At 52.6% G+C, this 25,842-nt stretch overlaps 10 protein-coding genes across 10 annotated transcripts; 7 read left to right on the top strand and 3 right to left on the bottom strand.

Moving 5' to 3' along the window:
• Window positions 1-401: 401 nt before the first annotated feature.
• Window positions 402-1,947, top strand: BZA70DRAFT_69126 (uncharacterized protein). The gene is made up of 3 exons (XM_064915329.1): window positions 402-898; window positions 1,040-1,790; window positions 1,898-1,947. Coding segments are annotated over exons 1-2 (714 nt in total). The 5' UTR covers window positions 402-896; the 3' UTR covers window positions 1,752-1,790; window positions 1,898-1,947.
• On the bottom strand, window positions 1,801-2,702 carry BZA70DRAFT_282856 (uncharacterized protein). The gene has a single exon (XM_064913350.1). The coding sequence runs from the start codon at window positions 2,607-2,609 to the stop codon at window positions 2,037-2,039; it is 573 nt and encodes a 190-aa protein (XP_064766625.1). The 5' UTR covers window positions 2,610-2,702; the 3' UTR covers window positions 1,801-2,036.
• Window positions 2,703-2,882: 180 nt separating this feature from the next.
• Window positions 2,883-3,753, bottom strand: BZA70DRAFT_282855 (uncharacterized protein). The gene is made up of 3 exons (XM_064913349.1): window positions 3,632-3,753; window positions 3,505-3,536; window positions 2,883-3,426 (listed from the first exon to the last, which is right to left on the bottom strand). Exons 1-3 carry the CDS (start codon window positions 3,713-3,715, stop codon window positions 2,952-2,954), a joined length of 591 nt encoding a protein of 196 aa, XP_064766624.1. The 5' UTR covers window positions 3,716-3,753; the 3' UTR covers window positions 2,883-2,951.
• On the top strand, window positions 3,722-5,880 carry BZA70DRAFT_282850 (major facilitator superfamily domain-containing protein). The gene is made up of 3 exons (XM_064913348.1): window positions 3,722-4,255; window positions 4,306-4,337; window positions 4,399-5,880. The coding sequence occupies exons 1-3, from the start codon at window positions 4,048-4,050 to the stop codon at window positions 5,806-5,808; spliced, it is 1,650 nt and encodes a 549-aa protein (XP_064766623.1). The 5' UTR covers window positions 3,722-4,047; the 3' UTR covers window positions 5,809-5,880.
• A 480-nt stretch (window positions 5,881-6,360) lies between these two features.
• BZA70DRAFT_282847 (14-3-3 protein) lies at window positions 6,361-8,724 on the top strand. Its single transcript, XM_064913347.1, has 4 exons — window positions 6,361-6,560; window positions 7,471-7,525; window positions 7,578-7,884; window positions 7,961-8,724. The coding sequence occupies exons 1-4, from the start codon at window positions 6,549-6,551 to the stop codon at window positions 8,391-8,393; spliced, it is 807 nt and encodes a 268-aa protein (XP_064766622.1). The 5' UTR covers window positions 6,361-6,548; the 3' UTR covers window positions 8,394-8,724.
• Window positions 8,725-9,065: 341 nt separating this feature from the next.
• BZA70DRAFT_69018 (ligand-effect modulator 3 family) lies at window positions 9,066-10,751 on the bottom strand. Its single transcript, XM_064915327.1, has 4 exons — window positions 10,702-10,751; window positions 10,371-10,631; window positions 10,279-10,315; window positions 9,066-10,226 (listed from the first exon to the last, which is right to left on the bottom strand). The coding sequence occupies exons 2-4, from the start codon at window positions 10,468-10,470 to the stop codon at window positions 9,146-9,148; spliced, it is 1,218 nt and encodes a 405-aa protein (XP_064766621.1). The 5' UTR covers window positions 10,471-10,631; window positions 10,702-10,751; the 3' UTR covers window positions 9,066-9,145.
• Window positions 10,752-11,273: 522 nt separating this feature from the next.
• Window positions 11,274-12,287, top strand: BZA70DRAFT_282839 (uncharacterized protein). The gene is made up of 3 exons (XM_064913346.1): window positions 11,274-11,422; window positions 11,524-11,557; window positions 11,613-12,287. The coding sequence occupies exons 1-3, from the start codon at window positions 11,386-11,388 to the stop codon at window positions 12,085-12,087; spliced, it is 546 nt and encodes a 181-aa protein (XP_064766620.1). The 5' UTR covers window positions 11,274-11,385; the 3' UTR covers window positions 12,088-12,287.
• A 237-nt stretch (window positions 12,288-12,524) lies between these two features.
• BZA70DRAFT_312241 (uncharacterized protein) lies at window positions 12,525-14,355 on the top strand. The gene is made up of 2 exons (XM_064914979.1): window positions 12,525-13,503; window positions 13,561-14,355. The coding sequence occupies exons 1-2, from the start codon at window positions 13,003-13,005 to the stop codon at window positions 14,272-14,274; spliced, it is 1,215 nt and encodes a 404-aa protein (XP_064766619.1). The 5' UTR covers window positions 12,525-13,002; the 3' UTR covers window positions 14,275-14,355.
• On the top strand, window positions 14,356-18,888 carry BZA70DRAFT_282836 (Hydantoinase B/oxoprolinase-domain-containing protein). Its single transcript, XM_064913345.1, has 5 exons — window positions 14,356-14,595; window positions 14,673-14,856; window positions 14,922-14,926; window positions 14,988-17,322; window positions 17,383-18,888. The coding sequence occupies exons 1-5, from the start codon at window positions 14,548-14,550 to the stop codon at window positions 18,804-18,806; spliced, it is 3,996 nt and encodes a 1,331-aa protein (XP_064766618.1). The 5' UTR covers window positions 14,356-14,547; the 3' UTR covers window positions 18,807-18,888.
• Window positions 18,889-18,951: 63 nt separating this feature from the next.
• Window positions 18,952-20,266, top strand: BZA70DRAFT_282835 (uncharacterized protein). Its single transcript, XM_064913344.1, has one exon. It carries the CDS (start codon window positions 19,146-19,148, stop codon window positions 19,971-19,973), a length of 828 nt encoding a protein of 275 aa, XP_064766617.1. The 5' UTR covers window positions 18,952-19,145; the 3' UTR covers window positions 19,974-20,266.
• Window positions 20,267-25,842: the final 5,576 nt, after the last annotated feature.

Below are 25,842 nucleotides of genomic sequence, written 5' to 3'. Positions count from 1 at the left end.
TTGAGATTGGGATTAGGTGAGTGAGTATGCTGAGAGTGCTGATGTTGCCGCTGCTGTAACTGTTGCTGCATAAGCTGCTGCTGGATTTGCCATTGCGAAAGGGGCCGATTATACACCGGCGGTCTTGTAGGTCTCGACGCGATCAGCTTGAGGTCGTAATCGTCGTCGTCGTCGTCGTCGTCGTCGGATAGGAGAGAAATGACCTCCGGCGCGCTTTCTTCAATGATGATGACATTTGGCCGTTTGGCGCCAGGTGATTCCGACAGAGGGGACGACGCTGGTCGCTTTGCTTGTGAAGATTGCTGCTGCTGCTGCTGCGCGTAGTCGCTAGATAGCTGACTACTACTCTGCCGCGGCATGCCCCCCGGCATTTTCAAATCCCGGTTCGTCAAACTCGTCAGCATCTGCTTCTGCTGCTGCTGTCTCTGCAGCGCATCGTACTGCTCTCTCCTCGCCGGCGGCGTCGCGGAGGACGAGAGCGAGGATGCGGCGGTCATTTCAGGTGGCGACGGCACGACGCGGGTCTGCGCGAGCGCAAGGAAATCCTGCTGCTGCTGCTGCCAGCGCTCCGGCAGACTGAACCCACTCATTTCTTTCTGTGTATTTTATCAGCAATACCGTCAGCTGCGTGCTCTTCAGATGCAGGTCTTCAATAGGCAAACTGATGTCGCGGCGCAACAAGCCCCAGACGCGTATAATCAGTACGAAACCCCGCTTACTCAGCATCAGCACTCACGTGACGCTTGTTTGGACGGTTAAGCCATTACCTCGCCTCCTGCACGATTGCGCACCCATCCATCACAACACCAGGACGGTCTCCGGGCACAAGTTCAGGCAGAGTAAAACATAAACAAACAGCTACGCGTCAAGACTCTACTCACAGCAGCAACGCACAAATGGACGTCGACTCTGCACTCGCGGCGAACCTGGCCGGGATAGGCGGGCAGGACCCGACGGGGGGCATGCACCACCACCATCACCACCACCACATGAACCTGTCGTCGGCGGTGGCCGCTGCCGTGAACGCGACCTCGGCCGCGAACGTGATCGACCCCAACATCGGGCTCGCGCCGCCCGCGGGCGAGGAAATCGACCCGAAGAAGACGTGCATCTTTTGCCGCCGGACGTTTTCGCACCCGGGCTCGCTCGGTCGCCACCTGGACCTCAAGCGCGGGACGAGGATGCACCCGGCCGAGGCGGTCGACCAGCTGCGCGGGGACGTCAAGCGGCGCGGCGATATAGTCGAGATCAAGGCGCGGCGGGCGAAGCGCGCGAAGGAGTACAACGCGCGCGACGAGGTCAAGGAGCGGGCCAAGATGCGCCGGAAGGAGAAGGAGCGGGCGGGGAGGGCGCGCGAGGAGGCAAAGATCAACTTCCTTGACCGTCTCGGGCTGCCGGCGCTGCCTCCGCACCCGTCGTTCCCGTACATGGTGCTCTACTTTCTCTCGCCGTCGCAGTGGCCGCATGACCCGCCTACGCAGGAGACGTACAACCAGCTGATGCTTATCCTCGACCCGTCGATGCATCTCGAGGACGAGCATTTCATCGACTGGTCGTCGAAGGCGAAGGTTGCGTACGACAACTGGCAGCAGCTGAGCAAGAGCAAGAAGATCGAGGTGTGGAATCGCGAGCAGCGGTCTGCGGCCGAGGCGGCGCTGGGGACGTTGACGCTGTATGATCTTGGGCGGCGCGAGGATTGGTTGATTGATGAGGAGAAGAGGTTGGTTGCGATGGAGGGAATGCAGATGTAGCAGCCGAGAGCAGATTGAGTTGAGTGGATTACGATAAACGTGAGTGATTTTGTGAATTGTAATTTTATTGTTTTGATATTGTTGTTTATTGTTATTTAATCAAATAAATGTGGGTCAATGTGCTATGTGCTGATGTGGGGTGGTAGTGTGATGGAGATGTTCAGTCTGATCCATAATAAGCACACGACATATCTTATGTACAGATATAGGTACACGCAGGATACAAAACACCTTATTCTCCAAACCGACTATATACTACAAAATAATAAAAGACAAAAATAGGGTCTACCACAGCATAGCGAGGAAGAGACCGACAAAAGAAGTGCCGGCAATAGCAACATTGCGCGCAGCACCCGCCGAGCTGGATGCAGAGGCAGCACTAGAAGACGCAGAAGACGCCGACGACGGGCCGGAAGAACCAGAGGCGCTGGTGGTGATAGTAGCAAACGAGGAGGAGGCGGCGCCAGAGACCTGGCTCTCGGCAGCGGACGCGAACGAGGTCGCTCTTGATTCGGCGGCGGAGGCCGCGCTGGTGGCGCCGCTGACGATGGTGGACGCAAGACCGGTGGCCTCGCTCTCGGCGGCGGAGGCGAATGAGGTTGCTCCGCTGACGACGGTGGAGGCGATGCCGGTCGCGTCGCTGACGACGGTGGAGGCAAAGCCGGTGGCCTTTGATTCAGCGGCAGAAGTAGCGGCGGTGGCGCCAGAGACGACGGTGGAGGCGATGCCGGTGGCAGCCGACTCGATGTCGGAGACGATGGAGGTCGCGCCGTTGACGATGGACTCGACGTCGGAGAGGATGTTTTGGGCGGAGGCGAGGGCCGCGAGGGCGAGGATGAGAGAAGCAGAGACGCGCATGATGGTGTTGATAGAGAGAGTAGAGTATAAAAGAAGAAGAAGAGAAGAAGAGAGGAAGAGCAGGAGGAGGTGCTCTTATGCTCGAGGATCCGTGGAATGCGCGTCTTTTTAGGCTCCCGAGCAGAGCCGGCGGAGGTGTACAGCCTCGATGGGCTGAACCGAACCGATCCAAGCCCTGTTTGTGGAACCGGTTCAGGATGTGACGGCAGGTGAGCAGTTGCCGAATGCGGACATGCTTTGTGGTGCTCGGCAGCTTAATTGTAGGTTTGCGGTTATAAATAGGAGAACAACTTTATATCTGAATTCATTCTATATTACTTGGAGCTCATCGCCGGGTCGAGATTACAAAAACATCGAGACGAGGAAGCCAAGGAGCGAGGTGGCGCCGAAGGCAGCGACGGTGGAGGCACCGGCGGAGGAGGAGCTGGCGGCGGCCGAGGAGCTAGGGACGGCGGAGGAGGAGGCCGTGGAGTGCGAGGAGTTGGAGCTCAGGACGGAGGAGGAGAGGGTGGAGGAGTGCGCCGAGTGAGTGGAGGAGGAGACGGCGGAGGAGACGGCGGAGGAAGCAGCAGAGGAAACGGCCGAGGAAACGGCAGAGGCGGAGGAGGAGCCGGAGTCAGAGGCAGAGAAGGCAGCCGCAGCAGACTCGAGCAGGGACTCGACGCCGGTGAGGGTGACGGAGCTGGCGAGGCAGAGGTTTTCGGCGAACTCGACGGTGGCCTGCTGGCCGTCGGAGTCGCAGGCCTCGACCACGCAGGAGGCGATCGAGTTGATGAAGGACTCGTCAGAGCAGATGCAGGCAGCGTCGAGGCCGCAGCTGGGGGAGTTGGGGTGTTAGTGGGGAGGTCAGGTCATAATACTATGGGTCAAAGCGCCAATGCGGCTGGAGACATACCCAGTGTCGGTGATTGCGGTGGTAGCGCAGGACTGGGGAGTTAGTATGAGAGAGAAGAGAGAGAAGGTGATGATGGGGATAGAGAAGAGGAAGAAGAGGATAAGGGAGGGAAGATAAGGAGGGATACCTGAGCGCAAGCGGGGAGACCGGAGAGGTCCTGGGCGGAGACGAGGGCGGCGATGGCGGCGACGGCGACGAGGGAGTAGCGCATGGTGAGAGAAGAGAGAAGAGAGAAGAGAGAAGAGAGAATAGAGGAAGAAGAGGTATAAGAAGAAGAAGAAGATGATGATGATGATGAGAGGAAGAAGAGGAAGAGGAGGAGAGGAGGCTTCTTATAGCCAGGTCGAGCTGCGTTATCTCTGTTCTTAGCCGCATTTCTTCTCAGTCGCTTCTTTGTTTTTCTTCCTTTCTCGGCTCCGGATCCGCCGCTCACAGCCGCTCCGGTGCCGGCTCTGTTTACTGTCTGCTGATTTATATATCGCTGATATCGCTGATATCACTGATATCACTGCTATCACGATACAGACATCGACATCAACAACAATGCCCTTCGGCATCATCGAGCCCCCCTCAGACTCCCCTGTGCCCGGTACCGTCCATCTCTACGACGGCCTCTCCTTCAACTCAAACCTCGAACTCGGCTCTGCTCCCATCTCCCAGTCCAGACTCAAGCGCGATGGAGACATCATCCTCGTCCCTCAGCCATCAGACTCCATCAATGATCCTCTCAATTGGTCTACCAGGAAGAAGGGTATCTCTCTTCTATACTCTACTCTCCGTCTACTCATGCTAACCTCCCAGATCTCGTCCTCACCGTCCTATGCCTCGCCTCTGTATGTCCTCATTCACTCCCCTTCCTCATCATTCATCTTCTGCTCTTCTAACCGTTTCCAGATCATGAGCGCGGTCGTCTCCCCCCTCATCGCCTCCGTCTCTACCGCCCTCGTCGTCTACTTCCGCAAAGGCTTCGGCGCAATCGCCCTCCTCACCGGCTGGTACCTCTTCTCCGGCGCCATCGTCTCCCTCTTCATCACCGCCATCGCCGTCAAATACGGCAAACGCTTCCCCTACCTCTTGGCCTGCGTCATCCTCGTCGCCTCCTCCGCCTGGGCTGGCGCCGCCACCTCCTACAAATCCTTCCTCTGGTCCCGCATCCTCCAAGGCGCCTCCCTCGCCCCCTTTGAAGTCCTCGTCAACACCTCCATCGGCGACCTCTACTTTGTCCATCAGCGCGGCTACCGTCTCGCCATCGCAAACCTCTGCCTCTTTGGCTCTACCTTCCTCGCCCCTATCATTGCAGGTCACATTGCAGACAAAATGGGCTGGCACTGGCTGTTCTGGTTTGTCCTCATATTCTCCTCCATCACCCTCATCCTCGTCTTCTTCTTCCTCCCCGAACACGTCTACAAACGCGACCATGTCTTTGACACCGACATCGAAGGCGAGCGCGACCTCATCGACCGCGTCGCCGCCACAACCACTCCTCCCCCCGATCCCAATGACGAAGAGAAACCTGAAGGTGTAACCGACTCCACAGAACACCCAGAAACATACCTCCACTCCCTCCGTCTCTTCTCCGGCTCGAAAACCGACCGCCCGCTCTGGAAAATCTTCCTCAGACCCTTCGTCCTCATCTTCCACCCCGGCGTCATCTTCGCCGCCCTCACCCAAGCCCCGCTCATCGCCTGGACCGTCACCATCGGCGTCGTCCTCGCCGCCATCTTCCTCGGCCCCCCGCTCTGGTACACCGAAGTCAACGTGGGCAACATGTACACCGGCGCCCTCATCGGCTCTCTAATCGGCTTCGTCATCGCCGGCGCGCTCTCGGATTACCTCGCCAAACTGCTCTCGCGCCGCAACAACAACGTCTACGAGCCCGAATTCCGCGTGCTGCTCGTCATCCCGCAATTTGTCTGCGGCGTCGTCGGCATCTGGGGCTTTGGCGCGACCGCAAACAACCTCTACAAATACTCAAAGTACCTCCCGCCCTTCTTCTTCGGCGTCGAGACATGCGGCATGATTATTGGCGCCGTCGCCTCCGGCGCCTACATCACCGACGCGCACCGCGACATCCAGGTCGAAGCCTTCGTCGTGCTAGTGCTGGTCAAGAACTTTGTCAGTTTTGCGCTGACGGATCGCGCGTACGAGTGGCTTGTGAAAGCGGGCGTGATGCACTGCTTCGTGGTCGCGGGCTCGATCCAGTGCGCGGTATCGGTGCTTACGATTTTGTATTATTTTGTGGGAAAGTATTGTCGGTATTGGGCGCATCGGCATAGTTTGCTGAGGGCGCTTAAGCTGGATTGATGCCTTAAACTGGATTGATTTGCTGTTGTTTGTTGTTTGTATATCACGCTTTGAATACACATGTACATTTGAGTTTATTCGTACAGTAGATTGTTTTTGAGATGCCATATAAGGAGGTCATAGAGGAGATCATGAGGAACTCATAGAGAGATCATATTTGCAAGGTTCCATGATAGGCATCAAGCACACCAGATAACGGTGATTCAGCAAGGTGATGATCGTGTCAGGCGTGCATGTCCATGCAGCTAAACCCATCCCTTACTTCCCCTACTCTCCTCTCTTTTAAGCCTCTTTTCATTTCTCAACAGCCAAGATGCTTTTTCCAAGAAGGCTGATAAAGACAGGTGGCAGGACTGGTTAGTGTTTGTTGTTAGATTTCCGTTTTGGGAAGGATGTTTTAACAACTGTGCTAAGTATACGGTTATAGCAATCTGGAGTTGAAGTCGCTGTATTCAGACTGGCTGTAATCTGCCAGCTCATCTTTTACCATAATAATAACAGAAGAAAGAATAAAACAATAGAGCTTGTGTCTAAATACAATAACATGTTAGTAAGTAATTACATAACCCAAATAAGATTCAGCGGAAGGAAGGAGGAAGCAGCAGCCTCACAGCCTCGTCGTCGCTTCCCTTTCTCGCTCCTTCCTTTCGCAACCTGCGCTCACCTATTCCTGCTCTCATCCTCCTGCGCATCCACCTGCAATTCCACCATCCTTCTTCTTCTTTTCTTGCCATTAGAAAATGTCTACCGAGGTGAGTTTGTCTGTTTGATGTTGAGTGATGGAGAGTAGGTCGTCGGAGTCCGTCGCGTGTTGTTGCAAGTGAGGAGTTGGCGAGTAATGAATGGGTCGCAATCATCGCCGCGTTCTGTTTATCTGCCATCAGTCTTTGATATCGCTGTTTGTTTGTTTGTATTTTCCGTCTTCTTTGAGGTTGAGCAGTTGCAGTAACGCAAGTGCTTGAGCTCCTGCACACCGACACTGTCTGCACTCGTCAACAGTGCTTTGTTGATCCATCTCTGTCTACGCCCTTCCCCTTCATCAACCACCCCGCATCCCTACAACCCATCATCTTCAGCTTGCAACTATCCTCATCTCTCAATTCCTCGTCGACATCCACCTCTTCTCCATCCACACCCCCCACGCCGCCGAAAATACGCGCATCTCCGCGCCTTTCCGTCACCACCTCCTCCACTACTCCACAACTCCTCCGCCTCTCTCAGAATCCAGAACCTCCTCGATCACATCCGAAAACCGCGATTTTCAAACCCAAAAGATGAGATTCGTGCTTCAATCGGATTGGATTCCATTGTTTCCGCTTTCGCACAATCCTCGCGCGTCCGTGTCCGCTACTCAGCCTCTCTCGTTGCTCCCACTCACCCCCCTCCCCTTTTTTCCGCCTTTTTCTCATCCGCGTGGTTATTTTTGGCACGTGCATCTTATCTTCAATCCGGATGATTTTTGACTCAACTGCTGTTTTTTTACCTTTCTGTGTTTTGTGTTGTGTTTTGTGTTTGTTTATTGGCGATCAACAAACAATACCTCGCAAAGCCTAATGCGTTTTAAAAACCTAAACTCACTACTGACCGAGACTCACTACTGATTGACACCGCGACGGACGATGATACTGACTATGAGACCGACTGATGCTAATTGTTTTATAGAGAGAGACCAAGACTTTCCTTGCTCGACTTTGCGAGCAGGCTGAGCGTTATGATGGTATGTACCTCCTTGACGACTGCACAATGACACACGCTGACGAGTCATGCAGAGATGGTTTCCTACATGAAGGACGTCGCCAAGCTCGGCTCCGAATTGAGCGTTGACGAGCGCAACCTTCTCTCTGTCGCATACAAGAACGTAATCGGCACGCGCCGGGCGAGCTGGCGAATCATCTCCTCGATCGAGCAGAAGGAGGAGTCCAAGGGCTCCGAGCACCACGTTGCCCAGATCCGGGAGTACCGCGCCAAGATCGAGAACGAGCTCGAGAAAGTTTGCGACGATGTTTTGTCGGTGCTGACTGAGTACCTCATCCCCCAGGCCGAGTCAGGGGAGTCCAAGGTCTTCTACTACAAGATGTGCGTATTCTCTTTTTTTTTTTTTTCTAATTTAAAAGCTTTTATAAGCAAGGGACAAAGACTAACTGTTACACAGGAAGGGCGACTACCACCGCTACCTCGCCGAGTTTGCCTCGGGCGACAAGCGGAAAGATGCGTCGTCTGCGGCCCACGACGCGTACAAGACCGCGACCGACATTGCGCTAACGGAGCTAACTCCCACGCACCCGATCCGTCTCGGTCTCGCGCTCAACTTCTCTGTGTTTTACTACGAGATCCTCAACTCGCCCGATCGCGCGTGCCACCTCGCGAAGCAGGCGTTCGACGACGCGATCGCGGAGCTCGACTCGCTTTCGGAAGAGAGCTACAGAGACTCGACGCTCATCATGCAGCTCCTGCGCGATAACCTTACCCTCTGGACCAGCGATCTCGAGGAAGCTACTGCTGCTGCTGCTGCTGCGCCGGCTGAGAAGGAGGAGGCAGCGGAGGTGAAGAAGGATGCGGATGGCGATGCGGAGATTAAGGATTAGATGAGGATGTTATATCGATAAAACTGAAAAAAAAAAGAGACAGACTTGTGTTTGTATTGTCTGATGTGCTAAGCTAAATCGATCCTGTTTTTTATACACCCCTTACTTTGTCTTTGTCCTTGTTCTATTTATATATACGTATTATATAACTTTTTCACTTATGTTCTACGTGTAGAATTGTAGTAGTAGTATGATAACATGAAACGATGAAAGAGAGGAATCCGTCTATAATACAAAAACAGAAAGGAGATGGAGTAGTTGATCTTGTTTTTTATACCGCTTACTTTGTATAGTTATGTTCTATTTTATATACGTATCATATAACTTTCCCTTTTACGTGTAGAATTGTAGCAGTAGATGCACTAAAATCATGTAGGGTCTATTGAGATACAACGCAGAGCTCTGCTTTGTTGACAAGAAAAAGAAAAAGAGAGGAAACCGTTCATTATACAAAAAAAAGAAAGGAGATAGAGTAGTCAGTCTTGTTTTTCATACCACTTACTTTGTCTTTGTTCTGTTTATGTATATGTATTATATAACTTCAAGTTTATCTTCTACGTGTAGAATAGTAGTAGTAGAGTAGTAGAGCACAGTATGCACTGAAAATGTAAGGTCTATTGAGATAAAAAGTAGAGCTTTCAAACATCAATAATAAAGAAAGAGGAAACCGTCCAATTATACAAAAACAGAAAGGAGATAAAGCAGCGAGTCTCGATAGATAAATATCACATTTTCAAAAAAGGGAAAAAAAACTAGTTTGCATGAACCTGCTCGTTATTCCACGACAGATACGTATGATCGCCCAACTTCCTCGGCTTGATCAAATGTCTGAGCGCGAACAAGACGCCGAGGACGATACACAGCCCGCCGACGACCAAGTACGCGATTCCGAGGTACGGATTCCGGCCGCCGACGACGGTGCGGGTGGAGATCACGAGCGACTTTGTGCCGCCGTAGACTTCAGAGGGAAAACGCATGCCGATGTCGATCTCGTACACGCCGATTTCCATGTTATCGTCGTCGTTGCGGAGCGCGAGTTTGCTAAAGGTAGGCAGTCCCGCGGTGCGCATCCAGTTCTGGAGGTTCTCCATCTCGGAGATGTCGGGCAGGTTGTCGTCCGTGTAGCCGTCTGGGTACGACAGTTTCCAGTTTGGCGGCGGCACGACCTCGGACGCTTTATACGCGGTCTTTTTGAACCGTTTGCGGTCGTTCGACCACGCGATGCCGTTGCTGGTCATGGAGTATGTCGTGTTTTCGGTCGCCTTCGCCGAGACGGTGGAGAGGTCGCCGAGGTAGCGTGGAGACGAGAAGGTGTCGTTGAACAGCGAGTTGGCAATCAGACCGCAGGGATAGTACGCCTTCCCGTCGCTGTCGAGCGTCAGCGGCTTGCACAGATCGTCGCTCTTGAGATCGGAGGCGGATTTCGCCTTGCCGTTGATCTGGTCCTCGTCAATCGACTGCACGTAGCGACGATGGTTTTGGAAGAAATTCGTGAGCCGATAGTACAAGAAAATCGGCGCGTTCATCTCATGCTCGACCATGAACCTGATCCGGCAGTAATCGCGCTGACCCTCGGAGTTGCTCGAGATCGTGTAGGCTTGCCAGGTGGCTTCGTTCGACGAGGTCACGCCGCGGAAATGGTTGTTGACGTACTTGCTCGGGATCGTGGCCGCCGAGTCGGTGTTGTCTTGGTTGCTGTCGATGCAGTGCGTGTAGTCGATATTGATCTCCTGCACGCGCGTGCTGGCCCAGAGGAGAATGGCGCCTATGGGTGCGAAGATGAGGCCGACGGTGAAGAAGAGAGGGAGCACGGTTTTGGGGGTCAGAATCGGTCTGGATGGTCAGCTCCTGTATATTATATCAGAATTGTAGATTTCGAGCTTACTGCCATGCTTTCAAACGCTGCTGTCTGAACGCGGTATCTATACAACAAACAGTCAGTATCAATCACGAACACGAATTGACGACAAAACATACTCGGCGGCCGCCGCGTCTTTTGCTTCTTCTCTTGCTTGCGCGGCGTTGTTTCGTCGATACTGTCGGCGTCGTCGGATCGTCGTCGGTGGAGGATTGCCATTGCGGAGGTGTGTATAAGTGCTGTGTGTGTGTTCTCTGCTGATCAGGAGGAAAGGAAGAGGAACGGAAGAGGAACGGAAGAGGGAAGCGGCTGCCGGCAAAGGAGGCGAGGAGGAAGATGAGCTGGGAGATGAACCTGAAGACCTGCTTGCTGCTTCTTCTCTGCGCACCGACAGAACAAAGACGCGTCAGACTACAAGAACAAGAACAAGCGCAATAACAAAGACTCTACTCTTTTCACAGCAGAATGCGGTGAGAACAGTCAATCAGCAAAGAACGAGCAAAGGAAATCTGCTCAACAAGTCGCGGCTGGGAAGCGGGTTTGCTGCCGCTGGGCTGAGCGGGCTGAGCAGCCACCGTCGGAGCTGGAATTGAGTTAAAGTTGTGGTGTATCTGTAAGTGTGTTTAGAGTGTTGTGCGGTTAGTAAGGCGGTGCAGGGGTGTTAGGTAAGCTATTGCCGTTGATTCTCTTCGGCGCCTTTCTCCCGCGCCGACAACGTCTTTGAGGATAAAATCACCTGCAGACTAACAGAACTCGACTCAACAACCAGCACCACCCCGGACCGAACTGCAGTAAACCCACGCGTCGCTGCAAATCAGCCATCGAGCGAGGAAGAACGGCAGAGAAGCCCCGGAAAAAGTCGGGAGACGGGGGCATCAATCCCCAGTATTAAACTCTGCATATTAACCGCCTACGTAATCCACTAAACTGGCTCTGGAAATCGGGCGACTGCGGCGCGGAGAGCGGCCAGGTCAGCTGATGACGAAATCGGTGCTCCGCCTCGGACGAGGAGACGAGGCCGAGGATATAAAGACGAGTCGGCCAAGACAGGTTCACGCTGCTTCTTATCGTTTGTTTAATACTTCTTCTGCGCATCCGAAGCGAACTCGAAGAACTCGAATAGAACAAGCACAAATGTCTGGACGACCTCCTGCGCCATCCGTTCCTGAAGGTACGTTGACTTGTCGTGTTATCTCGTTGTCGAATGTGGGGGAGATTCCGTGGCGACGACGGTGCTCGGTGTCAAGATCAGAGACTAACTGATGTCTACAGGATGGCTCGCGAAATTTGACGATCGCTACAACACGTAAGTAACTACTCTTCTCTATATATCCATCAACAGACATACTAATACTCTACAGATACTACTACGTCGACACCGCCACCGGCAAATCCCAATGGGAGAAACCCGCCGGCGCAATGGGCGGCGATGCTCCTCCACCCTACGCCGCCAACAACACTGATCCCAAAGCAATGCCCCAGCAAGCAGGCTACGCCGGCGGCTACCCTCAGCAGCAGATGTACCCCCAGCAAGGCGGCTACCCTCAGCAGCAGCCCTACTACCCCCAGCAGCCCTACTACCCTCAGCAAGGAGGCTACTACCCCCAGCAGCCCTACTATCCCCAGCAGCAGCCCGTGTACGTGCAGCAGCAGCAGGACTCGCGGCGCAAGGGAGGAATGGGCATGGGCACCGGACTCGCCATGGGCGCGGCCGGCGGTCTGCTCGGCGGTATGCTGATCAGCGACATGATGACGCCGGATTACATGCCTCCTCCCGGCGGCGACTTTGGAGGTGGTGGTGACTTTGGCGGCGGTGATTTTGGCGGTGGTTTCTAATTGCTCAGATTATGAGTATGAAGAAGTTTTGGGGTGCCGTGACGATTATAATACTCTTTTTTCTTTGTCTGCGTTTTTTGGTTCATAATAGTGGCGTTTGCTTTCGTTTCCTATCAGTCTTGTCCTGATCCGTTGTTTTGTATTTGTGGCATTGATCACGGTAGTTTAATTGCAATAATTCAATCTCATTTCACACATATCAAATGCAAATCCATCCCGCCTTACGCCCATATCTCACTATCTACTCCCGCTCTCGATCCTCAGCGACCGAGAACGAGCCCGAGAATGTGTGAAAAGGCTAAAAACGGTCGGCCATGGGTCTTCTCAGTCTTAGTCTTCTTTTTCTCTCTTTCTCTCTTTAGTGGAGTGGCGATGGCTGAACAAAGGATGAACTCGTGCCCGTTTTGGGGAATTCTTCAATCTGACTTTTGGCGTGTGATAGCCGTGCCTGTCGGGGCAGAACACCCGCGTGCGGCCACCCGGGTCTACTCGCGCGTCTGCTTTTTTTGCAGAAGTGAAGCGTGTTTCTAATACTGCCGTGGTTTAGATGATTGTATGATAATGAAAAGAATAGAGTTGGTTTATTGACTATGACTTTACTAGAAGAGAGTATGGAAGCGAGCGAGAAGCGACGGGCTACGCGAATGTTTAAAGCTGCTCTGCATGCGCACGTCTCGAGCTTCTTTTTCAGCCTCCTCCGCGTCTGGCTGTGACTTGGAGCAGCAGCAGCAGCAGCAGCAGCATTAACGAAAAAGAAGCTCATTCTTCTGGTCCGGGATCGGTCGTCGTCTGTTTGCTTCTGCTTGCGTATCATGCATTCATAAAACCCCGCGTGCAGCCTCTCTGCATGTCTTCTCTCTGTCTCTCTGTTTCTGTCTCTGTCTTCTCGTCTTTTTCATATCATATTCCCCGACGATGACGACCACTTTCCCGCCCAAGCAGCTGATCTACGCCGGCAGACGGCCCTTCATCCTCCTCGCGGCCTCCGTCAGCGTCACCGTCGCCATCTTCTTCATCATCGTCTCCGCAATCTCCCTCGACCCATTCCCGCTCCCTCTCCGTCCCCTCATCAAAACCTCCACCACCGGCGCAGACACGGACTCCAAAATGCCCCACACATTCGCCCTCGCGACTGCCGCGCAAAACGAGAGCCTCGGTTTCGGCGAAATCGTCTACATCAGCATGCCCTACCGCACAGACCGACAAGACGCAATGAACCTCGTCGCGTCGACGACCGGCATCAAGTTGAAGCTGATCCCGGGCGTGGACGGCAGTACGATTCATGAAAAGGCAAAGCCGGATTTTTTGCCGGAGAATCTGACGCCGAGTGCGCTCGGGTGCTGGAGAGCGCATGCTGATGCTTGGAGATATATGCTGGATTCGAATCTGGAGTCGCTCTTGATTCTTGAGGATGATGTACGCTTGTCCTTATCATTACTTATTTTGTGCATTTTCTGATACTTACTTTTCTAGGTCGACTGGGACATTAATATCCACGAGATCATGGAGCATCTCTCTCTCGAAATGCAAAACAACCCGCTCCGACTCGATCCCCAGACCGAGCGCGAGCGCGAAGCCGCCCCTTACGGCCTAGACTGGGACTTCCTCTTCCTCGGCCACTGTCTCGACAGCGCGAACCCGGACCGCAACGACCTCTTCCACATGTACAAAGACAACAACATGCCGGAGCGGGAGTCGCAGATCCACGAGATGAAGGACATGGAGCGCCGTTTCGGCCTCTCCGAGCAGCAGATCTCAGAGTACCGCACGCTCTCGCCGACCTGGTTCCCCGCCTGCACAATGTCGTACGCAATCACCCGCCGCGGCGCGCAGCGACTGCTCATGTGGCTTTCATACATGGGACTCAACGCGCCGGTCGACAACGACATTGCGTTCAAAGCCCAGTCGGGTCATCTCCACGGCTACGATCTGAATCCGCCGCCGTTCGGAGCCTGGCGCGTGCAAGGCAGCAAGGACTCTGACAACCAGGAGTTTGAGGAGGGAAAGCCTCTTGCGGGCGAGGGAAATCGCGGCGGGTTTAGTTTGAATGTGAGGAATAGCGCGAGGAAGAGACTCGCGAGTTTGTTGTACGCGGATACTTGGAATCGGTACGAGAAGATGTTTCCAAAGAAGAGCGACGAGGAGGTTGCGGCGGCGAAGAGCGAGGGAAAGATGGGATATAGGTAGTTCTCTACCCCGTCCTCTTTATGTAGTTTTAGCATCTTAATTCTTGGTTGTTGTAAAGCATTTGTTGGTCAATAAATTCATCTCCATCTTTACCTGATTCTTGAGCCGCACGCTGTCCGATATTCAGAACTGGTGATTGTACCTCGACGTCTCTTCTCTGTTCAAATCCCCTGCACAAGTCTTCTCTGCGTGCTGGCTAACTTTTTGCTGGTTGTTATTTGCAGAAAGAAAGACTGCTTACTCTAAATTGGACTCATCGAGCTCTTCTGCAGCATGTCGGAATTCAAACCCGTCTCCGGCGGCATCAAGATAGCAATCGACGTAAGCCACCCTATCCTCCTCCCCCACCACCACCACCTCTCACACCTCACTAACTCCTTCTCTCACGACGTCACCAGCGCGGCGGAACATTCACAGACTGCATAGGCTCGCACCCGGACCGCGACGACGTCGTCATCAAACTCTTGTCGGTCGACCCGGCGAACTACGACGATGCGCCGCGAGAGGCGATTCGGCGCGTGCTGGAGTGCTATACCGGCAGGAAAATCGGGCGCGATGAAAAACTTGATACTAGTTTGATTGGTGTGTTTTACCTTCTTGACTGTTTGTTCTTATTTCAGGAGTTTAGTGCTAACGCTCTTTGCTAGAATCGGTCGGTTTCAAGAGTCACGCGGTCTACTTGTCGGCAAGTGCTAACAATCCTTACTATCTAGATCAGAATGGGTACGACCGTGGCCACCAACGCTCTTCTGGAGCGCAAAGGCCAACGCTGCGCAATGGTGACCACCCGCGGCTTTGCCGACTGTCTCGTGATTGGCAACCAATCCCGGCCCAAGATCTTTGACATTGCGATCCACAAGCCCGACGTGCTGTACGAAAAAGTAGTCGAGATCGACGAGCGCGTCACGCTAGAGGATTACACCGAGCACCCGGATAAGTTCAAGACGAAAGATGTGTCGACAGATAGCGATCTCGTCGTCGGACTTTCGGGCGAGGTCGTGCGGATCCTGGAACGGCCTGAGGCGGCGAAGATTGAAGCTGCGCTTCGGGCATTGTATGACGAAGGGTTCCGCAGCATCGCAGTCTGTCTTGTTCACTCGTATACTTTTCCCGACCACGAAAAGCTCGTTGGCGAGATTGCGCGCAAGATCGGGTTCGAGCATATTTCGCTGTCGAGTCAACTCATGCCGATGATCAAGCTCGTTCCGCGATCGACGTCCGCGACTGCAGATGCATACTTGACTCCCGAAATCAAAAAGTACATTGACGGGTTCCAGAAAGGGTTTGCCGGCGGTCTGGGCACTGCGTCGGCAATGCAGGGATCCGGGGCTCGGTGCGAGTTTATGCAGTCTGACGGTGGTCTTGTTGACGTTGACTCGTTCTCTGGTCTTCGAGCGATCTTGTCTGGTCCGGCAGGTGGTGTGGTCGGCTATGCGCTCACCTCTTACGACCCGCGGACAAAGATCCCCGTCATTGGTTTCGACATGGGCGGAACCTCGACTGATGTCTCTAGATACGGCGAAGGGCGCTACGAGCACGTGTTTGAGACCACCACCGCCGGCGTCACGATCCAGAGCCCGCAGCTGGATATCAACACCGTTGCTGCTGGCGGTGGATCCCAGTTGTTTTGGCGAAACGGGCTGTTTGTCGTCGGCCCGGACAGTGCTGCTGCGCATCCTGGTCCGGCTTGCTACCGAAAGGGCGGCCCTTTGACCGTCACCGATGCGAACCTCTATCTCGGCCGGCTGCTACCAGAGTTTTTCCCGAAAATCTTCGGACCAAACGAAGACGAAGGCCTGGACTACACGGCCTCGGAATCCCTCTTTGCAAAACTGACCGAGCAAATCAACTCCGAGATCGTCGCCCCGGCAAAGCAAATGTCGGTCGACGAGGTCGCCTACGGGTTCATCAAGGTCGCGAACGAGACCATGATCAGACCGATCCGCACGCTGACCGAGGCTAAAGGGTACGATACCTCTGCGCATCGACTTGCGACGTTTGGTGGTGCGGGAGGACAGCACGCGGTCGCGATCGCGGAGGCGCTTGGGATCAGGCAGATCTTGGTTCACAAGTATTCTTCTGTCTTGTCTGCGTACGGCATGGCGCTCGCGGATGTGGTGCAGGAAGTCCAGGAGCCGAGTTCGATCGCGTTTACTGCCACGACTCGAGACTCGTTCGTCAAGCGATTTGCCGAGCTGCGCAAGCGCGCCGCCGTATCGCTTTACGACCAGGGGTTCTCGGACGAGACGATCGAGTTTGAGCTTTATCTCAATATGAGGTATCAGGGGACCGAGTCTGCGCTGATGATTATCAAGCCTGAACAGAACTGGGACTTTGAGAAGCCGTTTGTAGCGCAGCATATGCAGGAGTTCGGATTCATTCTGCCGAACCGGGATATCATTGTCGATGACATCCGAGTGCGCGGAATCGGTAAGAGTTTCCAGACAAGCGAGAAGTCTGTTGACGAGCAGCTCAAGTCGCTTGCGACGCGGCCGGTGAACGTGGCCGAGAAATCGCTCATGACAAAGTCGGTTTATTTTGAAGGCGGAAGAGTCCACACGCCGATTTTCAAGATTGAAGATCTACAGATTGGCGATAAGGTCGCCGGACCTGCGATCTTGGCCGACGGTACGCAGACGATTGTGGTGCCTCCGAACAGTACCGCTGTTTTAATTGAAACTCACGTGGTGATCAACATCGGCGACGAGGACAGCGACGGCACCAGCGCAAAGAAAGATATCTCGACCGGCCGCGTCGACCCGATCACGCTCTCGATCTTTGGCCATCGGTTCATGGCGATCGCAGAGCAAATGGGCCGCGCGCTGCAGAAAACGAGTGTGTCGACGAACGTCAAGGAGAGACTGGATTACTCGTGTGCTCTGTTTGACGCCAACGGCGGACTTGTAGCTAACGCGCCGCATTTGCCTGTACATTTGGGATCCATGTCGACGGCGGTCCGGATGCAGGCTGAGATCTGGAAAGGGAGATTGAAGAAGGGGGATGTTGTCGTGTCGAATCATCCTACTACTGGTGGCACTCATCTGCCAGGTATGCAGTTCATATCTATTACTGAGTAGAACCTCTTGCTGACGATATTCTGATATATAGACATCACCGTGATCACCCCCGCCTTCCACGGCGACAAGATTGTGTTTTACGTCGCCTCTCGAGCCCATCACGCTGACATTGGTGGTATCCTCCCTGGCTCGATGCCGCCCAACTCGCGCGAGCTCTACCAGGAAGGCGCCGCGATCTTGAGCGAGAAGCTAGTAAGCGAGGGCCGCTTCAACGAAGAGCGAATCACGCAGCTCTTGCTGGACGAGCCGGCACAGTATCCCGGGTGCTCCGGCACGCGCTGTTTGCCGGACAACATCAACGATCTCAAGGCGCAGGTTGCGGCGAATCAGAAGGGTATCAATTTGATTGATAGTTTGATTGACGAGTATGGCGAGGACGTCGTGCAGTTCTATATGGTTGCGATCCAGGAGAACGCGGAGCTTTCGGTGCGGAATCTGCTCAAGCAGGTCAGCAAGCGGTTCGAAGGCAAGACGCTCAAGGCGGTCGATTATATGGACGACGGCTCGCCTATCTGTCTCGAGATCAAGATCAATGCTGAGGAGGGTACTGCCGTCTTTGATTTCACCGGAACTGGGCCTGAGATGTACGGCAACATGAACGCGCCCGAGGCCGTCACATACAGCGCAATCATCTACTGCTTGCGCTGCATGATCACCGAGGACATCCCGCTCAACCAAGGCTGTCTGCGCCCTGTCGATGTGGTCATTCCCAAGGACTCATTCCTAAGCCCGTCCGCGGCAGCCGCAGTCGTCGGCGGCAACGTCCTCACCAGCCAGCGCGTCACCGACGTCATCTTCCACGCGTTCGAAGCCTGCGCCGCGTCGCAAGGCGACTGCAACAACCTCACTTTCGGCATCGGCGGCAAGAACGCCGAGACCGGCGAGCAAGTCCGCGGCTGGGGATACTACGAGACCATCGCCGGCGGCAGCGGCGCGGGTCCAACCTGGCACGGCACCTCGGGCGTGCACACGCACATGACAAACACGCGCATCACCGACGCCGAGATCTTTGAGCGGCGGTACCCGGTTCTCTTGCGCGAGTTCTCGATCCGCAAGGGTTCAGGCGGGAACGGGCAGCACCGCGGCGGCGACGGCGTCGTTCGAGATATCGAATTCCGCGTGCCGGTGCAGTGCTCGATCCTCTCCGAGCGACGCGTGTACCATCCCTACGGTCTCGCCGGCGGCGAGGACGCGGCCTGCGGACTGAACCTGTGGATCCGGCATCTCGACGACGGCAAGGGTGGCATCCTACAGCGCAAGATTAATCTGGGAGGAAAGAATACCGCGTACATGAAAGCGGGTGACCGGGTGATTATCTGCACGCCTGGAGGGGGCGGATGGGGACCTGCGCATATGGAGGAGGATACGGCGAACAGAGCTGTGGATCCCAGGTCGACGTGGCGAGGACAGGGTACGGCTGCTAACTACGCTGCGATCCAGGAGTCTGCGAGTTAGTCTGCAGTCTCCTCTTTTAAGCTATCTATAGGTAGTAATTTCTATTTTTTCTGGTGATAGATTAGACAATAGTAGTAAGAGCAAAAGATAGAATCCGTAGTCGTCTCGTAAGTTCTCAGAGGGTTTTCGGTTACAGTGCGGTTTAGGGCTTTGATCTACTCATCTCGGTGAACTCATCGTTGAGATCATTTTAAACAACAGCAACGTTAAGAAGAGCGCGAGGCAGACGAATGGGCCCAGTGACGGGGAAATACCACAGGATCTGATTTATTAGCGCAATCAAATTGATTTGGGCAGTTTTATAGCGCAAGATAGAGTTCAAATCGAGAGGACGAAGGTATGGCGACGCCAGGGCCTACGACTCCACCGCCGGCTAGGAGAAACACGAGCATCGAGCAACGAGATCACCAGCATGTTCAAGGCGGAAGTTTAATTAGTGCAGATCAGCATGGCGTTGGCCGACAATCGGTGACTGACCAGCACAAGGTGGACGATGCGCGCGATTCCCAGACGCGGGGGCGCGTGAGCTCTCAAGGTCACCCATCCAACCGTCATAAACGCGTGCGCTCGTCGTCATCACTTGACAGCGACGAATTAGAGCGATGGCACGAAGCCTTGGTGGAGCAGCAGCAGCAGGAAGAGTTCCCGGATCCCGAGCTTGACGACGTTATCGAGCAACTCGATCGAAACCCAGAACTCGAGCTTGCAATTATCTCGCCGTCGAAGAAAAGGGCTGCTGGTGCGCAGGGTGCTGTTGATTCGCATGGTTCTTACGACGAAAGGCGGAGGGAAGAAGAATCGAGCTCGGGCGATTTGTTTGAGACATATTTAGAGGAGGCGAATCGTGAAATGGCGCGCTTGGAAAGAGATGCGGGAGCGACAACATCATTAACCTCAACAACAACTACAACTACATCAACAACAACGTCAACAAACACAATACAGCCAGCAGCAGCAGCAAGATCAGCGACATCAAAACCTTCACTGCAAAATGATTCATCTTTAACCCTTTTGAAACTGATCGAAGACAGCAGGATATACGTTTCAAAATTAGACGAAGAGCTCGACAAGTTGATTGCAGACCGGAAGCGCGTAATGAACGAAAATGAAGCCAAGATTAAGGAGTTGAGGCAGCGATATCATGTAATATGGGAGGCGCAGAAGTGATGGGAAGGTATGGGTGTATACTACTGAAGATCTTGCTTATTCAACGGATTTCGGGTGTTTGTATAATACAAGGTAGAATGGTGTGTTCTGGGCTTCTTCTATTTATCACCACGCGTATAGTGGCTTATCCTACCTACAGACTGGCTACGCTCACAGTATCCTCACTAAATCGTCGACTTTTTTACTGGATCAGGGTACAAGTTATAGAGACAAGTAATATGTATAATAAGAAATTTATCATTGTATTCCACCATTCTCATATAGTCCCTCCATTATCCTTCATTATAATCTGATGTCCCCTATAATCCCTCACTATAATCTCTCACTATAATCCCTCACTATAATCCTATCGTCCCCCTATAACCTCTCACTGTAATCATATCGTCCCCTATAGTTGTAGACCGGCAAAGTCCATGGTTGAAGCAGAATAGTTCAGGTACAGGTAGCAAGCACAGGCAGCCATCTGATGTCGAGTGATGTCTTCAGCGTGAAGTTTGCTGGTACATAGTGCGTTAGCTCAGATTCCAACTAGTATCAGAGGCAGAAATTCACGAACTGTTGATTGTATAGTGAAGCGTTCTAATCTGTGCTCTCTGTGCTGCTGTGTTGTCTGTCGTTGTTGTGCAGTGTGCTGATGGAAGTATAGTCTGCGTAGTCTTCGAATAGTGAACATTTGCTAAGCGGTGTCTCTGACTATCGTTAGCATAACCACTAAACACATACAGACCATGAGGTACGAACTGATCGCTGCAATAATTTGCTCGCTCTAGGTAAATTGCCGGTCTATCAATGAGTAAGTAGCAGCCTTCACCACCGGCACTCACCAGTCTTCTGAATCTGCACGCAAACACCAGTCCGCTTGACATGTGCTCTCGCAAGAGCCGGCTTCGCTCCCCTATCTTCTCTGGAAACCCAAGGCATCTCGAAAGACGCTGGCACGCCAAACGCAGCAACATCTCATGGGGAGAGCCAAGAATTATTTGCTGGTTTGGCATATCTGTGCCATGACCGGCGCATCGCCGTCATATGAGAATGCTACCCAGAGGGTATAAGCTACTCTCTGACGTCTCCGCGAAGCGCCGCGCCACATGCGCTCCAGAGAGGAGGATTGAAGCCCATGTTTCGGATCCGGCCGGAAATGCGATTCGTCTAACTGATGAGTGTCGTGGTTAGCGCTAAATACTCAGAATTCCTGCCGGAGCCACCAGTTTCAGTTGTCGCGTAGAGAAATGCAGGGAAATGCAGGGAATTTGTTTCCAAGCGTTGCAGATTAAGATGCAGAGGAAAATGATGGGAAGCGGAACATGGTGGCTACCGGCATGGAAAGAATAATGTGGAAAGAAACTCATCGCTCATGTGGTGAAAATGGGAAGCATCTTGGGAAGTAGTGAGGAAAATTTGTTCAGGATTAAAAGCTGTCCAGTTCATGATGAAGAAATGCTTTTCCCAGAGGAGAGGAGCTTCTTGTTCTTGTATTGTTGTAAAGAAGAGAGAGGAGTGTGTGAGGAGGAGAGGAAAGAAGGGAAGGAGGAGAGGGCGGGAGGGGGGCTTTTTATAGACGTCCGGGCCAGGGCGCCATCAACCCTTCTGATGCGGGCTGGCAGACCGCCAGGCAAGTGGGCGCCCCGTCTGACCCCAAAAATTCCCGAGGCTCTTTCATGTGAAAGAAAATAATGCATCACATGGGTAGGGCGGGTACTCGCACGTCGGGAAAACAACGGATCCATTTCCATATCAGGAAGTAGTGTTACACAAGCTGAATAAGCCGACGGATATCTGTACAATACGTCATGGGATGAGATCGATGCAGCTTCCTGGACGTGCAAAACGGCAACTTCATGCCACGATATCTTCAACAAACATGATTGAATGTGTCAGTTTCTTTTGACAGAGATAAAGCACGCTCCACGAGCTTCAGATTGATACAGATTAGCGCGTGTCTTGGTAGTGATATCAGAGCGTTAAACGAACGCCAAAGCGCCACGACTACCCTCAATTTGGTTCCTGCCTCATACAAGCGTTGAACAGCCACGTTCGCGTAGATCATTGACTCAGGAACAGACGTCAGATTGTCCTAGGTTTCAAATGTCGCTTTCGTCTGTTTTCTTGCCAGCAGTCCTGTTCTTCCCGCTTTTTCCGTCGCTTTCGACAGCTCGTATGTGCCAGACAGCCCAGGAGCCTGCAGTCAGCGCAGGCATCCGACGCAGACTGATTTTTACTTTCTGATGTGAGACACAGCTTTCCGTTTTCGTCCATTTGCCACCCTTCTATCACACTCGCACAAGCTACGTCATATTAACAAACCCATACGAGACACAGAGCAGGCAGAGAAAGTGATGAAACAGAGTCCCGTGACTCCCGAATCATTTGGGGTCAGTCTGAGTCGCTTCTTCCCCGGCAGCGGCCACACCAGTAGTTGAAACAGTCATAGAAATAAAGCCGATGTCCCACTCCATTCGAGCAATAGTCGTAGATGCTGCGTTGTAGTTCTATACAGAGATCAGATAATTCATTCGCAAGTTAATCTGCCGTTGTAGACGGAAAACAAGCTGACGTTGACGTCGCAAAACTTTGCCACCTCTCACGTCAGTATCACAGATATCGTCTATCTCCCTAGCACAGAACTCTCACAGAGATCCATAAAGCAATGCGGTTCTCCTCCGCGTCACTCTACAGATGAAGTGGACCAATACTTGCGGTACATAATCAAGGTACACCTAAGCTGAAGTGGGTTGCGACAGGAACAGCTGGCAGCCTTGTAAACAGAACCTGATGGCGGTGAAGAAGGTTTTCAGGCGGTGCACATAAACCGTCATCCGCTCCGCAGTCATTGCGTTGATAGCAGAGTAATGATACTGCCCAAAATGTCGTCAGGAAGTGTGCTAATGCTGGCGAACGCTTCGCCAGAATTACGTGCAAGTCCAGCGTAAACACAAGCTCCGGAAAAGCCATCAAGATGTCTGTAGTTCTCACAGCAGGTTCGGGGTTGATCAAATGAGTGCCGCAGAGGCTTCGTATCGTTTCGAAGCATGTCTCTCGAGCGGTTGAATACAGAAGAACAGATGAGTGGAAGTTGTAGCCGCTGATGTGCCAGAATCTTGTAAGTTCAACCTCGTTATTTTGATTGAAATAGTCTTTTCCTTGATCGGCCAGAGTCTCTACTCGCTTGCACTATTGAAAAATCTTGCAGAAGAACCCTCTCGATTGAACAGTCGTCACTCCTCGCGCTCACGGTCTCATCGCACGTATTATCTTCGTCGCGATCGTACGTTTTTCTAGGTGTAGGTGCAGAAAATAACGCAAGACATTCTCCTAGACCTTTGAAATCCTGCTGTCTGGACAAGAGTATTTGCCTGCAAATACACAAGGAGAACGGAACAGCGCTGTTGCTCATCCGTACAGATCTGGAATTCTTGGTTATAACCGTAACCCTGAAGGGATGCAAGTGGCGGTGCGGCCTGTCTGAGCGCTGATACTCCATTATTACCCAGATGGGAGATAGAATCTGAGGCTGTGCCGATGCACAACGAGACAATATGAGACGCTGAAGCCTGGTTCGTTTACTACCAATAGGCTAGTAATCGCTGTCAAAAAAAAGTAGATCGTTACACTAAAGATACTACTATTGCTCCAGAGAGATTTAAACCGGCTACGCCTGTCCGATTGCTACTAGTTGGTTTTCACGATGGTAGACTGATTAGACAACATTTACAGTCTGTTGATCTATCTACAGCACTGGCAGTTCGCTAGTCAAAGAAGCATTTTGCTTCGCAGAAGCCCACTAATCCTGTATACGGCGGACGCTCATAGTTTGAGTCAGTATGCACTCATGTTTCGACGCTATTACTAGACTCACTAACTGCCTCTGGGCACCACTGCCGCTACAGCTAAGCTACAGGTTTCACTTATAATTTAAATGCTGTATAATAAGAAATTTATCATTGTATTCCACCATTTTTATAAAGTTTCCTTGTAATCCTTCATTACAATCTGATGTCTACTTTAATTTTCCACTATAATCCTCACTATAATCCTATCGTCCCCTTATAGTTATAGACCGGCAAAGTCCATGGTTGAAGTAGAGTAGCAGTAGCTCAGGTGAGCAGTATCTCAGATACAGGTAGCAAGCACAGGCAGTTTTGGCGTCGAGTGGTGTCTTCAGCGCCAAGTTTCTGATATAGTGAAAGTTAGCTGGGCTCTAGGAAACTGACAGATAAATAAGTACGGACTGGAAGCTGTTGTAGTGAAGCGTGCAGTCTGTGCAGTCTGTGGAACGAGGAATGTAGTCGTCGAATAGTGAATGTCGTTGTCAAGTAGCGTCTCTGATTATCGTTAGCAAACCACTAAAACACATACTAACCAGACGGGACGAACTGATTGCTGTTGTAATTTGCCCGCTATAGGTAAATTGCCGGTCTATTAAGAATCATTGGCGCTACCACAGCCACTCACCAAATCTTCTGAATCGACAAGCAGGCACCGGTCCTTTCGCATGCGGCACCGCACGGCTAGCTTGCCCGCTCGCCCTCAGGCTGTCCTCGCATGCTCGCCGGACGCCAATAAATGAGAATGCTGCCAAATAGACATATGCTACTCTCTGACGTCGCCGCGGGATGCACCATTCTATGAGATTGATGCCATTCTAGGTATATGCTATTTTCATCTAGGAAAATGCTACCAGGCGGGTATGTGCTATTCTCTCTCTGTGAGTATGCTACCTTGTCTCTCTGGCGGGCCCGCGGAATACGAGCATGCGAGAATGGAGGTGAAGCCCATGTTTCCGGACCGGTCGGTAATGCGATTTTCAGACGGTAAGTGTCGTGGTTAGCGCTAAAGTCTTGAAATTTCCTGCCGGTGCCACCGTTTTTGTTGTATTTTGCAGGGAAGTGCCGAAATCCAGAAAAGAGATTCCGGTGGCTACCGGCTTGGAAAGAGAAATGTGGGAAGAAACTCATCGCTCATGTGGTGAAAATGGGAAGCATTTCGGGAAGAGGTAGAGAAAATTTGTTCAGGATTAAAAGTTGTCCAGTTCATGATGAAGAAATGCTTTTCCCAGAGGAGAGGAGCTTCTTGTTCTTGTATTGTTGTAAAGAAGAGAGAAGAGTGTGTGAGGAGGAGAGGAAAGGAGGGAGGGAGGAGAGGGCGGGAGGGGGGCATTTTATAGACGTCCGGGAGGGGGCTCCGTCAACCCTTCTGATGCGGGCTGGCAGACCGCCAGGCAAGTGGGCGCCCCGTTTGACCCCCAAAACTTCTCTGGCCTTCTTCATTCGCGCGAAACGCAGGATGCATTTCCAAATCGAGAGCTGCGGTATTGAAGTTACACGCGGGGAGGACAGATACTCGCACGGCGGAAAAGAAACGAGGGATCCATCTCCAAATCAGGAAGTAGTGTTACACAAGCTAAAGATGTGGACGGATATCCGCGCATTACGTCATGGTATCGTGTTTCAACAGGATCATGAACGCGCAAAACGCCAGCTTCAGGCCAGAATATCTTCCTCAAACATGCACAGACATGTCACTTTCTTTTGACAGAATTACAGCACGATCCAAGGGCTTTAGATTGATACAGATTAGCGCGTGTCTTAGTAGTGTAATTAGAGCGTTAGACTAACGCCAAAGCGCCACGGCTGCCCTCAATTTGGTTCCTGCCTCATACAAGCGTTGAACAGCCACGCCCGCGTAGATCATGACTCAGGAACAGACGTCAGATTCTTCTGAGTTTGATCTGTTCTTCTCACCTCTTTCTTCCTCAAATGTTGCAGGGAATAGCGACAGAGTGAAGCCCGCAGCACCAGCAGTATGTGCACATTTCCGACACAGCCAGGTTACCCCTCTTTTTTTCCGGCGTCTGCGCAAAGGTTTCCTC

The sequence above is a fragment of the Myxozyma melibiosi genome (assembly GCF_037950935.1).
Source record: "Myxozyma melibiosi strain Phaff 52-87 chromosome Unknown BZA70scaffold_11, whole genome shotgun sequence".
Classification (NCBI taxonomy): domain Eukaryota; kingdom Fungi; phylum Ascomycota; class Lipomycetes; order Lipomycetales; family Lipomycetaceae; genus Myxozyma; species Myxozyma melibiosi.
Note: the sequence above shows the minus strand (reverse complement) of the source record. Positions and strands in the feature narration are given on the sequence as shown.

Coding starts and splice junctions, on each gene's coding strand:
- BZA70DRAFT_282856 (XM_064913350.1), bottom strand. CDS start 2,609: ATGCGCGTCTCTGCTTCTCTCATCCTCGCCCTCGCGGCCCTCGCCTCC.
- BZA70DRAFT_282855 (XM_064913349.1), bottom strand. CDS start 3,715: ATGCGCTACTCCCTCGTCGCCGTCGCCGCCATCGCCGCCCTCGTCTCC. Junction 3,537..3,631: donor GTCTCCCCGCTTGCGCTCAG/GTATCCCTCCTT, acceptor CTAACTCCCCAG/TCCTGCGCTACCACCGCAAT. Junction 3,427..3,504: donor ACCGCAATCACCGACACTGG/GTATGTCTCCAG, acceptor CAACTCCCCCAG/CTGCGGCCTCGACGCTGCCT.
- BZA70DRAFT_282850 (XM_064913348.1), top strand. CDS start 4,048: ATGCCCTTCGGCATCATCGAGCCCCCCTCAGACTCCCCTGTGCCCGGT. Junction 4,256..4,305: donor TTGGTCTACCAGGAAGAAGG/GTATCTCTCTTC, acceptor CTAACCTCCCAG/ATCTCGTCCTCACCGTCCTA. Junction 4,338..4,398: donor CCGTCCTATGCCTCGCCTCT/GTATGTCCTCAT, acceptor AACCGTTTCCAG/ATCATGAGCGCGGTCGTCTC.
- BZA70DRAFT_282847 (XM_064913347.1), top strand. Junction 7,526..7,577: donor GCAGGCTGAGCGTTATGATG/GTATGTACCTCC, acceptor CGAGTCATGCAG/AGATGGTTTCCTACATGAAG. Junction 7,885..7,960: donor AAGGTCTTCTACTACAAGAT/GTGCGTATTCTC, acceptor ACTGTTACACAG/GAAGGGCGACTACCACCGCT.
- BZA70DRAFT_69018 (XM_064915327.1), bottom strand. CDS start 10,470: ATGGCAATCCTCCACCGACGACGATCCGACGACGCCGACAGTATCGAC. Junction 10,316..10,370: donor AAAGACGCGGCGGCCGCCGA/GTATGTTTTGTC, acceptor TTTGTTGTATAG/ATACCGCGTTCAGACAGCAG. Junction 10,227..10,278: donor CAGCGTTTGAAAGCATGGCA/GTAAGCTCGAAA, acceptor CTGACCATCCAG/ACCGATTCTGACCCCCAAAA.
- BZA70DRAFT_282839 (XM_064913346.1), top strand. CDS start 11,386: ATGTCTGGACGACCTCCTGCGCCATCCGTTCCTGAAG. Junction 11,423..11,523: donor TGCGCCATCCGTTCCTGAAG/GTACGTTGACTT, acceptor TGATGTCTACAG/GATGGCTCGCGAAATTTGAC. Junction 11,558..11,612: donor TTTGACGATCGCTACAACAC/GTAAGTAACTAC, acceptor AATACTCTACAG/ATACTACTACGTCGACACCG.
- BZA70DRAFT_312241 (XM_064914979.1), top strand. CDS start 13,003: ATGACGACCACTTTCCCGCCCAAGCAGCTGATCTACGCCGGCAGACGG. Junction 13,504..13,560: donor TCTTGATTCTTGAGGATGAT/GTACGCTTGTCC, acceptor TTACTTTTCTAG/GTCGACTGGGACATTAATAT.
- BZA70DRAFT_282836 (XM_064913345.1), top strand. CDS start 14,548: ATGTCGGAATTCAAACCCGTCTCCGGCGGCATCAAGATAGCAATCGAC. Junction 14,596..14,672: donor GCATCAAGATAGCAATCGAC/GTAAGCCACCCT, acceptor CGACGTCACCAG/CGCGGCGGAACATTCACAGA. Junction 17,323..17,382: donor TGGTGGCACTCATCTGCCAG/GTATGCAGTTCA, acceptor TCTGATATATAG/ACATCACCGTGATCACCCCC.
- BZA70DRAFT_282835 (XM_064913344.1), top strand. CDS start 19,146: ATGGCGACGCCAGGGCCTACGACTCCACCGCCGGCTAGGAGAAACACG.